The sequence below is a fragment of the Poecilia latipinna genome, unplaced genomic scaffold (assembly GCF_001443285.1).
Source record: "Poecilia latipinna isolate Pla-1442-1.1 unplaced genomic scaffold, P_latipinna-1.0 Scaffold4378, whole genome shotgun sequence".
In the NCBI taxonomy this organism is placed as follows: domain Eukaryota; kingdom Metazoa; phylum Chordata; class Actinopteri; order Cyprinodontiformes; family Poeciliidae; genus Poecilia; species Poecilia latipinna.
Window position 1 is genome coordinate 9,054 of NW_015116994.1, and position 15,862 is coordinate 24,915.

Here is a 15,862-nt window from a genome sequence, read left to right on the forward strand (position 1 = left end):
GAGTGGAGAGGAAGAGTTGATATATCAGTGAGTTACAGAAGAATCAAGAGAAAAGGAGGCAAAGACTGTTTGTTTGGATTGAATGATCATTCCTGGAGTCTGAGCTGCTCTGATATTGATGGTTACTCTGTCTGTCACAATGACATAGAAACTCGTCTCTCCTCCTCCTCCTCCTCCGTCTCTAACAGAGTATCAGTGTATGTGGACTGTCCTGCTGGCATTCTGTCCTTCTACAGAGTCTCCTCTGACTCACTGATCCTCCTCCACACCTTCAACACCACATTCACTGAACCTCTGATTCCTGGATTTAAGCTCTGGAGGTTCAGTTATCTTTCCTCAGTGTTTCTGTGCTGATTTGAGTCTAAAGATTTTCCTCCTGACACAGAAACTCTCTCACTGTTGAACAGATAGTTAATCTCTATATGTTTTCACGGATCCAAACTGGTTTTTGGTGAAACTCTAACACATGATTCCTTAGAAATTTCTTCTTCCTCCAGTCCTTTAAAGATGGAAGCTGGGAATATTCCAGGATCCACATGTTATTCTGCTGTTTCCAGTTGTTACAATGCTGTTTGCACATCTGGGTTCGTAATGAAAGTGATAATCGCAGAGTGCGGATCGATTAGATGCCTTGATAACCCCGAGGCAATAATGAAGCCAGGGGATGGTTTGGTTCTTTAATCAGTGTGTTTAAGTGTGTGGTTCTACAAAGAAAATGAATAAATAAAAATTACAATCCACCACAAACACAGATAATCTTTTACAAACATAATCACATTATTTGCCTTTTTAATTACTGTTAAAATTTAATAAAGTAAAAAGAAAGCAACTAAACATAATATGTTTTATCATTTTAGCATAGAATTTAGCTTAGCTTAGCCTTCGTTAGTTCTAAAAATATCTAACAACAGAAAACGTTTGAAGTACTAAAATACACATATAATGCCACTCAAACATAAATACATTGCAACATACCATCCATATCAATCAATCAATCAATCAATCAATCAATCAATCAATCAAATTGTATTTGTATAGCACATTTCAGCAGCAAGGCATTTCAAGGTGCTTTGAATAATTAAAGAAAAAAATAAGAACAGCATGTGACATTGAATAAACATTAGGAAAAAGAGAGATTTTGAAACAAAGAAGAAAAAGATTAAAAAAGATTTTAAAAAAAGATAAAAACATACTTTTGTTATGGAATTTAAGTGCCTGTCGTCACCGGACTCCGCCGTCCGGGTATTATCCAGACATTAGTAAACATTAAAAACATCGAAGAACTCAAAAACCACACTCTAATCCTAATTTATCCTCTAACCCTATCCCTTGCCCTACCCCCGATAACCCTAGCCCCGAAAACCCTAGGCCAAGTCCCCGGTCCACCAAATGGCTGGACCGTTCCAGCAAATGGCTGGACCCTACCCGGGATTCGGGCATAGGCTCAGACATTCGGTGGGACCCCTGGACGTCTCCTTATGTCTCGTGCTTCTGGTAAGGCAGCCATTTGGGAGCACCACCCCATGATTCCGTATGTCGGGGTCCGGTTGTACGGAACCGGGAACGCTCAAGGAGGTTCCGTACCCGGGGTTCCGTTACCGGGACCCCGCCTTACCCTGGTCAAAAAACCCCGTGGCTCTGGGACCTCCAGGGAGCTCAACCCTAACCATAGCCCCGAAAACCGTAGGTCAAGTCCCCGTTCCACCAAACGGCTGGACCGTTCCACCAAATGGCTGGAAGCCCTCCCCGGACCCGGGCATAGGCTCAGACATTTGGTGGGACTCCTGGAAGTATCATTATGGCTGGGGACTTTAAAATGGCACAAGACCCGTTCGACCAAATGGCTGGACCGTTCCAGCAAATGGCTGGACCCTCCCTCAGCCCCGCGACAAGTTGTCAAAAATACCCCTGCATGGTTCTCCGGAACCGGGGTCGGTCCCTGCACCTCCGCTGGGCTGGCCCCTGTCCTGGAGAACCGGGGGGTTATGGAGCTTCTTTACCCGGGATCGGGGCACCGGAACCCGGGCAGGGGCTCAGACATTCGGTGGGACCCATGGACGTCTCCATATGGCTGGGGACTTTGTTGAAATGGCACAAGTCCCGTTTCACCGAATGGCTGAACCGTTCCAGCAAATGGCTGACCCTCTCTACCCGGCTCGGTGCACCCGGACCCGGGCATAGGCTCAGACATTCGGTGGGACCCCTGGAAGTCTCCTTATGGCTCGTGCCCCTGGTAAGACAGACATTTGGGAGCACCACCGCATGATTCCGTATGTCGAGGGGCCTTACACCCAAGACAGAGCACACCGCGGCTCAACGGGTCGAGGCCATTTGGCAGCATCATCCCATGCTTCTGTGTGTCCGTATCACACTCGCAGACATCCGGCATCACCACCGTAGGGTCCCTTATGGCTGGCCTATAGCTCCTTAACCAAAGGGTTCCGGATGGCAAAAGCGCTCCCCCTTTCTTACCGGGACCCTCCCCCACCGGACCAAATGCCACCCTGCCCGGACCTAAGCTCCAAAAGATTTTTTAGGGCCCCATCACACTTGCAGACATAGGGCAGCACCGCCCCATGCCGACTTATGGCAACCCGCTTCTCCGGAACCGGGCCGCTCCAGGCGCTACCGGACCCTGGGCTTTTGTAACCGGTACCCCGCCCGACCTCTGCTCCGAACCCCACGTCTCTGGGACCTTGGCGGATCGAAAACCCGACCCCACCCTCATTCGGGGTTCCCGATACTTCTCGCCACGCTTTGTCTTCAGAGTAACGCTTCCTGCTGGGTCCCTACCTGCGGGGTACCATCGCCCGACCACCCGGAGGGCGGCGGGACACCCGCCTGTACCCCTCCTACCCACCCGTGACCTCTGGAGCTTGACCTTTCGGCCTGCAGACGCGCGACATCTGGCAGCACACCCTTCGGCTCCCTTGTGGCTGCCCTATAGCTCCTCAACCAAAGGCTTCCAGATGGCAAAAGCGCTCCCCTTTTATTCCCGGGACCCTCCCCCACCGGCCCAAACGCCACCCGCCCCGGACCTGAGCTCCAAAAGATTTTTTTGGCCCCCGTCACACTAGCAGACATAGGGCAGCACCACCCCATGCCGACTTATGGCTGGAACCACCCACCCACAGGGTCACGGATCGACCCCCAAACCCGTATTTCTTCAAATAACCAAATCAAATAACCAAATGTCCCCATATGGCTAAAGTGATTCCTCACGGCTCCGGTGACCCCCCCGGTCGCTTCCGACCCCCCCACACCTCCATCCCGCCTTTGGAAACGAATTCCCTTTCACCCTAGCTCCACATGTCCGGAATGAGCCCAAACGGCCGCACCCCCGAACTCAGAGAAACCCTCTGCACAATGGAAAACCCGGACCCTCCCAAAACCAATACAAGAGCTCCTCCAAGTGTGTCTGGGACGACACTGCGCGTCCGCCCGAATGGCTAAAACTGATCCCCCGTTCCCCATTCAAGTGCCGCCCCCTGGCCATGTTGGTCGTCGCTGACCCTAGGCAGCACCGAGTGCCATGGCGTGGCATTTTCTATTATAACCCCAGACACATGGGAACCTCGGGTCCACCCCTATCCCTAGATCCAGGCCTCTAACCTCCTTGAGACCAGGCCTTGCTCCAAGAGTCTCCGCCTCACAGTGCGTGCAGATGCACTCACACCTGCCTGTGCCATTCCTGAGCAAGCTCTGCACTGCTGGTAGCCCAATCCCGCATCTGAAACACTTTTAAGAGATGGTCCTGGCACTTGCTGGTCTTTCTTGGGCACCCTGGAGCCTTTTTGGCAACAATGGAACCTCTCTCCTTGAAGTTCTTGATGATGCAATAGATGGTTGACTGAGGTGCAATCTTTCTAGCTGCGATACTCTTCCCTGTTAGGCCATTTTTGTGCAGTGCAATGATGACTGCATGTGTTTCTTTAGAGATAACCATGGTTCACAGAAGAGAAACAATGATGCCAAGCACCAGCCTCTTTTTAAAGTGTCCAATGGTGTCATTCTTACTTAATCATGACAGATTGATCTCCAGCCCTGTCCTCATCAACACCCACACCTGTGTTAATGAAGCAATCACTGAAACAACGTTAGCTGGTCCTTTTAAGGCAGGGCTGCAATGAAGTTGAAATGTGTTTTGTTCATTTTCTAGGCAAATATTGACTTTGCAATTAATTGCTGTTAAGCTGATCACTCTTTATAACATTCTGGAGTATATGCAAATTGCCATTATAAAAACTGAAGCAGTAGACTTTGTAAATATTAACATTTGAATCATTCTCAAAACTTTTGGCCATGACTGTATATTTGACAAAAAAAGTCAATTTTATTTTATTTTTATCTAAACTTTTATTGGTTATTTATATTCTGTGATCTGAGCTGAGCAATTAGGATTTGCATTTCAAAAAGGGAAGCTATATTTAAGGAGATATATGCTGAAACATACATAAAATTGATTTTCAGTAAGACGTTTGAATGGGATCAAAATGCAACATTTTATCAGGATAATGTTTTGAGTAGAAGCTCTGAGATATTTCAAAGATCACAAAATTACTTTAAAATGTCTGAAACTGTATATAATAACTATATAAAACCACAACAGTGACCTTGGGAGTAGAAAACTGGAGCAGTAGAGAGATTTCACAACATGTCACCTAGACTGTGACAAGTTTCCAGTACATATCACAAGCGAGAAAGAGTACTTTGAATTTATTATTATTTTTAAAATTAATTTCAAAGACACATCATGGTTGCAAACTTAAACCATGATGCGTGTCTTTGAAATTGTCTGTGTGTGTTGAACGATGCAGGCCTGACTCACCTGTGGCAGCGAACCAAGAGTCACAGGGTTCAACACAGTGACAGTGGAGGCAAACTGGAAGCATCAAAACAGGAAGAAAAAGCATCCCAAGAGGAAGGAAGGATTCCACCTGCGTCGGGAGCGCGCATTGCAGCCAGAGAGGCGGATCCCATTTACACAGTGCTTCTAATCGATTTCTAGACAAAAACAACTCATATAATCATGTCAAGGTTGTGACATTCATTTTAATCGGCTGCTGTTTAAAAAAGAAGCAATAACAAAATCGTAAAATAAATAAACAAGGTCTTGTGTGGAGGTCTTCTTACACCGTTTTGTGTTGTTTTTAATGGCCAAAAGATATGGGTGAAGAAAAGGAGAGAATGGATATTTCAGTTGCCTGAAATAATCGGTTCCCCCTCCATAAAATGGGAAGAAATTAATTTACCTGCAAGTCTTTAGCTGTATTTATTCCTTTCATCATCAACAATAAATCATGAAAGTTTGAAAACATGGGAACAAATTAACTAACCAGCACATCTTTACCTGTGTTTATTTCTCCAATTATGTAAGTTTGGAGACATTGGCTTTTTATTTGCCAAAGTTATTTTGGCGGAACCAAACATTTTAGCTGTCTGAAATAACATATTCTTTGTAGGGGGAACACATTATTGCAGGTGGCTAAAATATTGGTTTCCCACAAGTAAGTTTGGCAAATTAAGAGTAAATATTACCAAATTCACATGATTTGTTGGTGATGAAGAGGGGACTAAGCACATTTAATGCTTAAGGGACTAAGCACTAAATGTGTAATATAGGGAATTAACTTAATATAGAGTTAATTCCCTATATTACATGGGAATTAGCTCCCATGTAATATAGGGAGAACAGGTAATTTCAGGCAGCTAAAATATATGGTTCCCCCATCAAAACTTTGGTAACGAAGAATCAAATGTAACCAAAATCACAGGATTTGTTGTTGATGAAGAAAGGAATAAGCACAGTTAAATACTTGCTGGTAATTTCACAGGCAATACACATTGCCTGTGTTCTGTCCAGATTTACAGAAATTAGATGAAGAACAAACATTAGTGGATTGTAGTCAAGACTCTGAAACAGAAGGATGTCAAATACAAATTTACTGTCCTCTGATTCTCAACCTCCCCAGGAAACCATTCCCATCAACCTAGGAGACTGGGTCCACATAAAAGCCATCAAAAGAAAAAACTGGACCAGTCCGCGGTGGGAAGGACTGTTTCCAAGTGGCACGTCATAGCATGATGCTAAAGACGTTTAACCCTGCTGTGATCAGCTATCAGCTGGTCAGGCCAACCTCTGACACAGACTGGAATATTAATATAAAATATTAATGTTCCAGTTGGGGACGCGCTGGACAGAGGATTATATGATGATGTCTTGTAACCGATAAACAGATTAAATCATCTGATGACTGACTCCTACACTGAAAATGTGGAAACAAGTGATTTTCCTGCTGTTTCCTTTATACATTACATTTCTCTTTATAGCATGTGTTTATATTTTGTGGAGAAAAAAATGACTTGCATTTTATTGTTCCTTTTCCTTTTCTTAGATTTTAGGTAATTCACACTTATGTAACAGTGAGAAAACAGGAGGGAAATGTTAGAGTTGTTATGTGTTGTTTTCACTCTTACATTGAAGTGTTAGCTTTTTACCATGTCGGTTAAAGCTTTTGACTGCTGTGTTGAAAACTTTTGACCGACTCTCACAGACTGTTTCTGCAACACGATTATCTCTAACAACAGATTGTTCTCCCCGTCCTTAGGAGAAATCGCTCTCATGAGAAAGGACTAGATGACCTGCTTCACGTGACGAGCTGCAGCTCGGCCTATCTGGCTGGAACTTGATAAACTGAATCAGTTGAAGCGCGGCTCGATGCACAGTTTTCTAATTAATAATAATGCTTCATGTGAACTGGAAAGTGATTGAGACTGCATTTCCCCCACCCCTATAGGCAGTTTCAATCTGAGTAACCAGGGCACCTAATCTCTAATAAAAGAGGTAGAAGAGACTCAGAGCAGTAGGAAATTTATTGTAACTGAGATCTCTTTTCTGTTGCTCTCCTCACCAGTAAAACCTTATTCACGTCTCCTCTCTCATTTGTGTTTCATGACTGTTCTAAGTTTCTAGACCTGACACATTGTTGCACATTCTGCTGCTAGTAGCAAGAAAAACAATTAAACTGGATTAAACCTGTTCACCAACTGTTGCTGAATGGAAGCAAAACTGAAAACATGACATGATGGTGCATCCTACTGCCTAACTGCAAATGAAAATAGATAATTAAATATGTAAAGTGGAAAATGAAATGCTTAGAAAATTACAATTTTTAGATGGGAAAATAAATATTTAGTTAAAATTTTCTTTTATTTATTTTATCTGACATTTATGTATGTATGAATAACATGGTGAAAATATCTCTTTGAAAATGAATTTGCACTTTTCCTCTATGACATGCTAATTAAACTAATACTATTAATTCTTTTTACCATCAATCATCTCTACAGTCATGGTCAAAAGTAAGTACACCCTCTTCATTTCCTGATCTGCTGCTGCAGTTTGGATGCAACATGAGAACTGTGGAGCTGGAATCTTCCAGATGGTGAAAAGAGCAAAAATCAACGGTCCAGAGCCGTTGATCCTGAACCAGAAGCTGCTCTGAGGTCAGTTTAGAGAAAATGTTTGTGTTGCACTAAAATCTATGAAACCCAGGAGTTTGTTTCAAAATGCCGACGACAGACATAGACAGGTAAACTTTCCTCTGATTTCCAGTCAGACTCACCAGTCAGACTAGTTTGGGCTCATTTCTCCTCATAACACTTTCTGTTTAAACTCACCTGTTCAGGTGTGACATCAATGGTTCTGCTGTGGTTCTGTTGGGTCTCAGTTTGTTGATCAGATATTCAACTCTTTGGATCGTTTGAATAAATTGTGAGTTTGTTTTGGTTTTTACTTGAACTTTGTCTTCAGGAACTTTCCTCTTGTTTCTGCTCTCTGAAATCAGAAGTGAACAGATTCATTTCTGATTTCAGATCAAAGTTTAATCTCTGCTGTTTGGTTAATCTACAGGGATTATTAGATTACTGATTAACTGTAATCAAAGATGAACAGCTGATTCATGATTTTATTTCCTGGTATCAGACTCTGGTCTCAACGTTAAAGTCAAACACAACAATTTTCTGTTGCTTCCTTCAAAAAGAAAATATTACATATTATTGTAAAATATTAATGTAAAATTTGTTCAATTCAGTCAAATTATTTATTGTGGAGCTAAATATTTACATTTTTATCCATTTACAATTTTTTCCTGTCATATGCTAAATAAACTATAACATTTTTTTAAATCATCACTACAGCTATGATCAAAATAAGTAAACCCTGATTTTTATCAAAACTTTTCTCCTTCCTCATGAAGACTTTGTCTACAGACATACATATATTGTTTGATTTAGATTATCTGACACCAGAGCACTATCTTAGAAATAAATATTACAATATAATTTTAACTTTCTAAGATTTACAAAATCTTCATATTAGTCTTCATATTGTGTTACACGAAGCACTATAGCTAATATTAGCTGACATTTCGCTGTTGGACATGGATACAGTACATTAATATTCTATTCACACAATATAAACAATATTCTCACTTGTGAAAAGTTATCCCCCGAGCCCTGACAACAGCAGTCGGTCGATTTTAACAAAATATCCTGCAGTGCTGAGGCATCTTCTGCTGTAGGTAGGATGGACAACCGCTCCAAGATGGCCGCCGTAATTTCTGGATCCGAGCAGCCAATGTGGGTCTACTCTTTTATTATGTCTATGGAAATCAAACGTGCTGATTTTACTGCAAAGTTTCAACTTCCTGGTTCTGCTGTATGGCAGGCCGTTTTATCATAAATTTGGTTTCGCCTGACTATCCGTAATTAAATTCTAGATATCTAAAAATGCATTTTTACTAGACAAAACTACATTTTGACTATCCAGAATGGTAACTGAAGATATCTGCATTTATATTCTGACTAGTAAGAAAAATAAATCACCATATCTTCAATTACATTTTGATGAGTCAAAATTCCTCTCAAGATATCTCAAATGATGTCACCGGATCCGTCATTTGATGGGACACATATCCATTATTATAATTTAATATATGTCAAACTTATGAATAGTCAAAATTACATTATTAGCTATCTGAACTAAGAATTGCGTGGAAGCCCCTTTGTGCTCTCCAAACAGCCTGCAGAATTTTATGTTTCCTGCACAAAATTGTCAGTAAAAGCCACAACGTTGAAAGAACTTGGCAATGTTGGATATGCAGAGAACGCAAAACATCTTGGATTTTGAGACTGCTTCAGAAATCTGCAAAGAATTTCCTGTTTATTCATTTCCAGCAAACCGCTTTGAAAATCTTAATAGTGCTGTCAACCAATTTTCAAGATGAAAGCAGTGCGTTTTCAAACATGTTTCCCTTTTTTCTACTTTTCATTGTTTTATTAAGCTTTCAAAATGCTGTGAAAGTCAGGGACGTTTTGATTATGCAAAACCCATGTTCAAGATATGAGTAACGTCACTCTGAATAGTCAGAATGATAATTTAAGACATCGTAAATAGAAAAGCTGTGTAATTCAAGCTCTAACTGGAGATATCTGAAAATAAAGTTTGACTGGTCAATATGATATGTTCTGAATTGAGTGTGGGTTCCTCTGCCCAGCTGGTTCCACTCAACAGCTCTGACTGAAGGAACCAGGCAGGAAGTTAGAGATACTTATTTTATTGTCGTTGCACAAAGAAACAAAAGTAAAATTGGCAATGAAATGTCATCGCTTGGCCACCAGAGCACACACAGAAACACAAGTGTGCCTATAATTACATAATAAACAAATAATAATGTATTGCTAAATATATATCACCTAGTATTTTCAAGCAGTTTTAGTGATGGGATTGTTGAGCAATCTGATGGCCAGTGGGAGACAGCTATTTCTGAGTCTGGTTGTTCTACAGCGGATGCTAGGAATCTCCTGCCAGATGCCAACCGGATGAACAGACCCTGGAGAGGATGGGTGGAGTCAGAGAAGATCTGGTTTGCTCTGGGAATGCAGCATCTGTAGGGAATGGTATGGATAGGGGGGAGTGGAGCCCAATGGTCCTCTCTGCTGTCTTCACCTCTCTTTACAGAGACTTCCAGTCTGAGGCCTTGCAGCTCCCAGACCAGATGGAGATACTCCTGGTCAGCAAGCTCTCAATGGTTCCTCTATAGAAGGTGAAGAGGAAGGAAGGAGGGAGGGAAGCTCTTCTCATTCTTCTCAGAAAGTGCAGGCGCTGCTGTGCCTTTTTCACCAGTGAAGTGACGTGAGTTGTTCAACTGAAGTTGTCTGTAATGTGAACCCCCAGGAACTTAGTGCTGCTGACGATCTCCAATGCTTTGTCGTTAATGAGGGCAGGTGTGTGGTTCAGTCGGGACCTTCTGAAGTCGACAACGATCTATTTTGTCTTGTTGACGTTCAGGAGCAGGTTGTTCATTCTGCACCAGTCCACAAGATGTTGTACCTCTTTTCTGTAGTTCACTTCATTGTCATCCTGAATGTGTCCCATAATTATTGTGTCGTCTGCATATTTCTTGATGTGGTTGGTGTTAAACCTGGGACTACAGTCGTGGGTCATCAGGATAAACTGCAGGGGTGTCAGGACACAGCCCTGGGGGGAACCAGTGTTCAAAGAAATGGCGTTGGAGGTGTTATTACCCACACGGACAGACTGAGTTCTGTCGGTGAGGAAGTCCAGCAGCCAGTTGCACAGTGGAGTATGAAGCCCAAGGGGACCAGTTTGCATACCAAGTCCTGGGGGATGATCGTATTAAATGCTGAGCTGAAGTCCAAAAACAGCATCTGTACGTGGGTGTTTCTTTTCTCCAGATGTACCAGGCTCAGATGAAGAGCAGTGGAGATGCCATCTTCAGTCGAGCGATTAGGTTTGTATGCAAACTGGAAAGGGTCAAATGATGGAGGCAGTATAGAAATTATGTGATCCTTAACTACTCTCTCGAAGCACTTCATGATGATAGATGTTAATGCAATGGGTCGAAAGTAATTGAGACATGTGATGGTTGGTTTCTTGGGGACTGGAATAATAACAACTGACTTAAAACATGAGGGGACAATGGTCTGGTGCAGCACTGTTGAAGATGTCCGTGAGCACATGGGCTAGATGGTCTGCACATTCTTTGATCAGCCTTGCTGGAATGTTGTCAGGTCCTCCAGCTTTTCATATGATGACCTTTCCCAGGGATTTTCACACAGCAGATGTTTCGAGCCTGATGGCCTATGCAAACACCACCTCCCTTGGATTTACCAGTAAGAGCATGGCTCCTGTCAGCTCTAAACTTTGTTAGCCCCTCCAGACTGATGGCATTATCAGGTTCAGATGAGTTTAGCCATATCTCGCAGAAAATGAGAATGCAGCAGTTTGTTGTTTTCCTTTTGGTGGTTAAATTCAGTTTCAGGTAGTTCATTTTGCTTTCAAGGGATTGTGGTCCTGGCAGTGAACCCCAAAAAGGCTACTGGTCCAGACAGAATACCTAGCAAGGTGCTCAGAACATGTGCATATCAACTTGCTCCCATCTTTACCAGAATCTTCAACCTCTCTCTGCCCCAGGCAGTTATCCCGTCCTGCTTAAAATCAACCATTATTGTCCCAATGCCGAAGAAGTCTCCAATCAACAGCATAAATGATTACCGCCCTGTGGCCCTCACTCCAGTAATCATGAAGTGCTTCGAGAGACTTGTTCTCCCGCACATCAAAGACTACCTACCTTTGACTTCGACCGGCACCAGTTCGCATATCAAACAAACAGATCCACAGAGGACGCCATAGCCTTAGCTCTCCACTTTGCACTGAGCCACCTGGAGCACAGGAGAGCTATGTCCAAATGCTCTTTGTGGATTACAGCTCAGCTTTTAATACTATAATTCCGGATATTCTCCAAACCAAACTGGTCACCCTTGGTCTCCCCCCTCTTACATGCACCTGGATAAAAGACTTCCTCACCAATCGGTCCCAGACTGTGAGACTTGGCCCACACCTCCCCTCTACTCGTATGCTGAGCACCGGCCCCTCCACAGGGCTGTGTGCTGAGCTTCCTGCTGTACTGCCTCTACACCCATGACTGCAGTCCGACCCACAACAATAACCTCATTGTCAATTTTGCTGATGACACCACAGTAGTTGGACTAACCTTAAAGGGAGATGAAACAGCCTACAGACAGGAGATCCTGAAACTGACAGCCTGGTGTTCAGCGAACAATCTTGTTCTGAACACCAAGAAAACCAAAGAGATCATTGACAATTTCAGGAAGCACTGCACTGACCCAGCTCCCTTTTACATCAATGGCGAGTGTGTAGAAAGGGTCCACTCATTCCAGTTCCTTGGCGTCCTCATTACAGCTGGCATCGGCTGGAAAGAAAACATCACAGCGATCACACTTCCTGAGAGTGCTTGGAAAGCACAATCTGGACCCCAAACGGCTGCTGACCTGCTACCGCTCATCCATTGAGAGCTTGCTGACGTACTGTATCATAGTATGGTACGGTAGCTGCACTGTGGCAGACAGGGAGAGGCTTCAGAAGGTTGTCAAAGCAGCACAGCGAATCCTTGGCTGCCCTCTCCCCTCCATGCTGGACATTTACACCTCATGGTGCCTTAACAGAGCAAAACACATCCTGAAGGACAACTCCCACCCTGGCTTCAAACTGTTTGACCTGCTGCCCTCCGGGAAGCACTACAGGTGCTTTAGGACAAGGACAAGCAGATTTAAAACCAGTTTCTTCCCAAACGCTGTAACAATCCTAAATTCACACATGCACTGACTTATTTCCTCCCCCTCTCCCTACCTTCCCCGGTACCTACCTCCAGTATAACCACTGTGATATTTACTGTGCAATATTTACACTGTGCAACAACACTACCTCTGTGCAATATTTATATGTATTTTGTATTTATTCATATTCTGTATTTTTAAATTTGGTAAATTTTTGTATATATACATTTTACGTGCACTTCTTTTTAATGTACATGTCTGCACTGGAAATAGGGCTTTTAATTTCGTTGTAAACTTGTATAATGATAATAAAATGCATTCTACATTAGCAAGCAAGATGGAGGGAAGCGGCAAACGGAAAGGGTTCGCTTTTAGCTTAGCTGTAAGTCCACCACGACTTGGGTGTGGTGGAAGGTTTTCCTACGTTCATCACTGCTCACATCCTGGCTGACTTCAGGCTAAACCCCGCTGAGGTTTGTGGGAAGAAGACAGTCTGTTTTGTTTCTCTTCAGAAATGGAGGATGATATCTCTGCTCTCGTTGTTGACAACGGCTCCGGTGTGTCCAAGGCTGGGTTTGCAGGGGATGATGCTCCTCGTGCCGTTTTCCCCTCCATTGTTGGGCGACCCAGACACCAGGTAGGAACTGGAACACCTTCATCAGTCTCAGGTGTGATGGTCTAGCAGTTTGACTGACTTTGTGTGCAGGGTGTGATGGTGGGAATGTGCCAGAAGGACAGCTTTGTGGGAGACGAGGCCCAGAGCAAGAAAGGCCTCCTGACCCTGAAGTCTCCCATCAAGCGCGGGATCATCACCGACTGGGACGACATGGAGAAGGTGAGTTAAAGCTGAGATCACTTTGTCTGTTAACATGATGCTATTGGTTCCAACACTGAACTTAGTTTGGTTCTGATGCTCTGGGTTTATCAGTGACTGTAGCAGAGAAACGTGGCTGGGTTTAAAGCTCAGTAGCTGAAAGTGCTGATACAAAGACTGTTGCCCAAATGTAAAGCCATTAAAATCTTGGCATTTTGTCCTTCATAATGGCCGTACTGTCTTGACTTGTGGTCAACCTGAACTCTTCAGATCTGGCATCACACCTTCCTCAACGAGCTCCATGTCGCTCCGGAGGAACATCCGGTCCTACTGACAGAAGTTCCTCTCAACCCCAAAGCCAACAGGGAGAAGATGACCCAGGTGAGTTCTGACCCGACCCAGTTCAGAGGAGAGACTTTCTTCTACTTTATCTGTAAAGAGAAGTGAGACGAATCCTCTTCCTGTTCCAGATCATCTTTGAGACGTTCAACTCTCCTGCCATCTATGTGGCCAACCAGGCTGTCCTGTCGCTGTACGCCTCCGGTCGTCTCACAGGTCAGGGAATCATGAAACAGAGTCGGCTTCTGAAGTGACTCATGATTGCTTCGTTTACTGACTTGCACTTTAATCTCTCAGGTACTGTGATAGACTCTGGTGATGGTGTCAGCCACACTGTGCCGATCTATGAAGGCCACGCTCTTCCTCACGCCGTCCTGCATCTGAATCTGGCTGGCAGAGATCTGACAGACTACCTGATGAAGATCCTCACAGAGAGAGGCTACAGCTTCACTACCACTTGTACGGCTCAGTCAGAATTAAACCAACCTTTAAGGCTTGACCTTGTGCTCTTCTATGACCTTTTTATTCTGACTTCCAGCTGAGCGTGAGATTGTGCACGACATCAAGGAGAAGCTCTGCTATGTGGCTCTAGACTTTGAGCAGGAGATGCAGATGGCAGCTTCTTCCTCTTCCCTGGAGAAAAGCTATGAGCTTCCTGACGGCCGAGTCGTTACCATTGGCAACGAGCGTTTCCGCTGCCCAGAGGCGCTCTTCCAGCCATCTTTCATCGGTCTGTAATGAGTAGATGATCAAACGCTGAAATCTCTTTAGTAGCATTCAGTGAACTTCTGGTCCCAAACTTCAGTGACCTGTACCTGTTTTCTTTAGGAATGGAGTCTGATGGTATTCATGAAACAACTTACAACAGCATCATGAAGTGTGACGTGGACATCCGTAAGGATCTGTTCGCCAACACTGTCCTTTCCGGCGGAACCACCATGTTCCCTGGAATCACTGACCGCATGCAGAAGGAGATCACTGACCTGGCCCCATCCAGCATGAAAGTCAAGGTATGATGGTCCTTGGTGCCCACAGACCTGCCTGAGTAATACCTCTTGCAGTATACCTGGATGAGTTCACAGGTCGAAGGTCATCCAGAAACCTAATGCAGCTGTTGCAGGTGGTTATTTTGAAACAAGTTGATAATGTCCTACAGAGAATGGAGAAATGAAACTTGACCAACAACAAACCTGCAGACTTTAATCTTGATGGCAAATCTAGAACATGGATCATTTAAGATTTCCTCTCAAGCTTGGATCTTTTTCTTGACCTTGTCGTTTCATTGTGCGTAGGTCATAGCTCCACCAGAGAGGAAGTACTCGGTCTGGATCGGCGGCTCCATCCTGGCCAATCTCTCCACCTTCCAACAGATATGTATCAGCAAGCAGGAGTACAATGAATTCGGCTCAACCATCGTCCACCACAAGTGCTTCTGAAGCGTCCTCCCTGTCCCAGAGAGGCGCCTGATTTTCAGCTGCTGCATCCAGCTGGGAGGCCGTCTGGTTCATCTGTTGTAAACGGACTCAAACATTCTGTTGGACATTTTAGTTTGATTATTCTACTTTTAGTGATGTTTAACCGTAGCACATGTGGAAACATTAGATTGATCATGATTGTTTTGAGTAGGCCTCAATGTAGGTTAGATTTAGATTTATGATTTAATCAATAATCTGATCAGTAGAATATTTTTTCTTAGATATAATGACCACACTTTGATTAAAATTAGTCTAATCAGTAAGTTTTATTTTAAATCACAGTCTTAACAAGTGTGTAAGTCATATATTCATCTGAAAATGTTTTCGTTCATTATAACCAATGAAGTAGAAAACTAATCAGAAAATGTTGAGTGTAACAAATGTTTTGGTATTGAAACTGTTAATGTCTGTTTTGTAAGAGTTTGAAGATATTATATGAAACGTGCCAATGTTTATAATCAGAATCTGCTGTTTGATGCCCTGGGTCAGAGGTCAGAGGTCAGCAGAGCTCTGTGCGGTTCAGGAACCAGTTTGAAGCAGTTTGGAAGAATGAAAATCATGGATAGCTGATAAA

At 43.6% G+C, this 15,862-nt stretch overlaps 1 protein-coding gene and 1 long non-coding RNA gene across 3 annotated transcripts; one reads left to right on the top strand and one right to left on the bottom strand.

Moving 5' to 3' along the window:
- Window positions 1-7,499: 7,499 nt before the first annotated feature.
- On the top strand, window positions 7,500-15,856 carry LOC106942557 (actin, cytoplasmic-like). Of its 2 annotated transcripts, XM_015025877.1 has the most exons (9): window positions 7,500-7,774; window positions 13,173-13,297; window positions 13,367-13,495; window positions 13,745-13,855; window positions 13,945-14,029; window positions 14,111-14,272; window positions 14,352-14,543; window positions 14,642-14,823; window positions 15,106-15,856. In XM_015025877.1, exons 2-9 carry the CDS (start codon window positions 13,175-13,177, stop codon window positions 15,247-15,249), a joined length of 1,128 nt encoding a protein of 375 aa, XP_014881363.1. In that variant the 5' UTR covers window positions 7,500-7,774; window positions 13,173-13,174; the 3' UTR covers window positions 15,250-15,856. The 2 variants fall into 2 exon arrangements, with proteins under 2 accessions (XP_014881363.1, XP_014881364.1); XM_015025878.1 differs by lacking the exon at window positions 7,500-7,774 and having other exon boundaries at window positions 13,067-13,297.
- LOC106942558 (uncharacterized) lies at window positions 11,391-12,401 on the bottom strand. Its single transcript, XR_001423653.1, has 3 exons — window positions 12,315-12,401; window positions 12,126-12,128; window positions 11,391-11,402 (listed from the first exon to the last, which is right to left on the bottom strand). It is a non-coding gene; the product is annotated as an uncharacterized LOC106942558 (long non-coding RNA).
- Window positions 15,857-15,862: the final 6 nt, after the last annotated feature.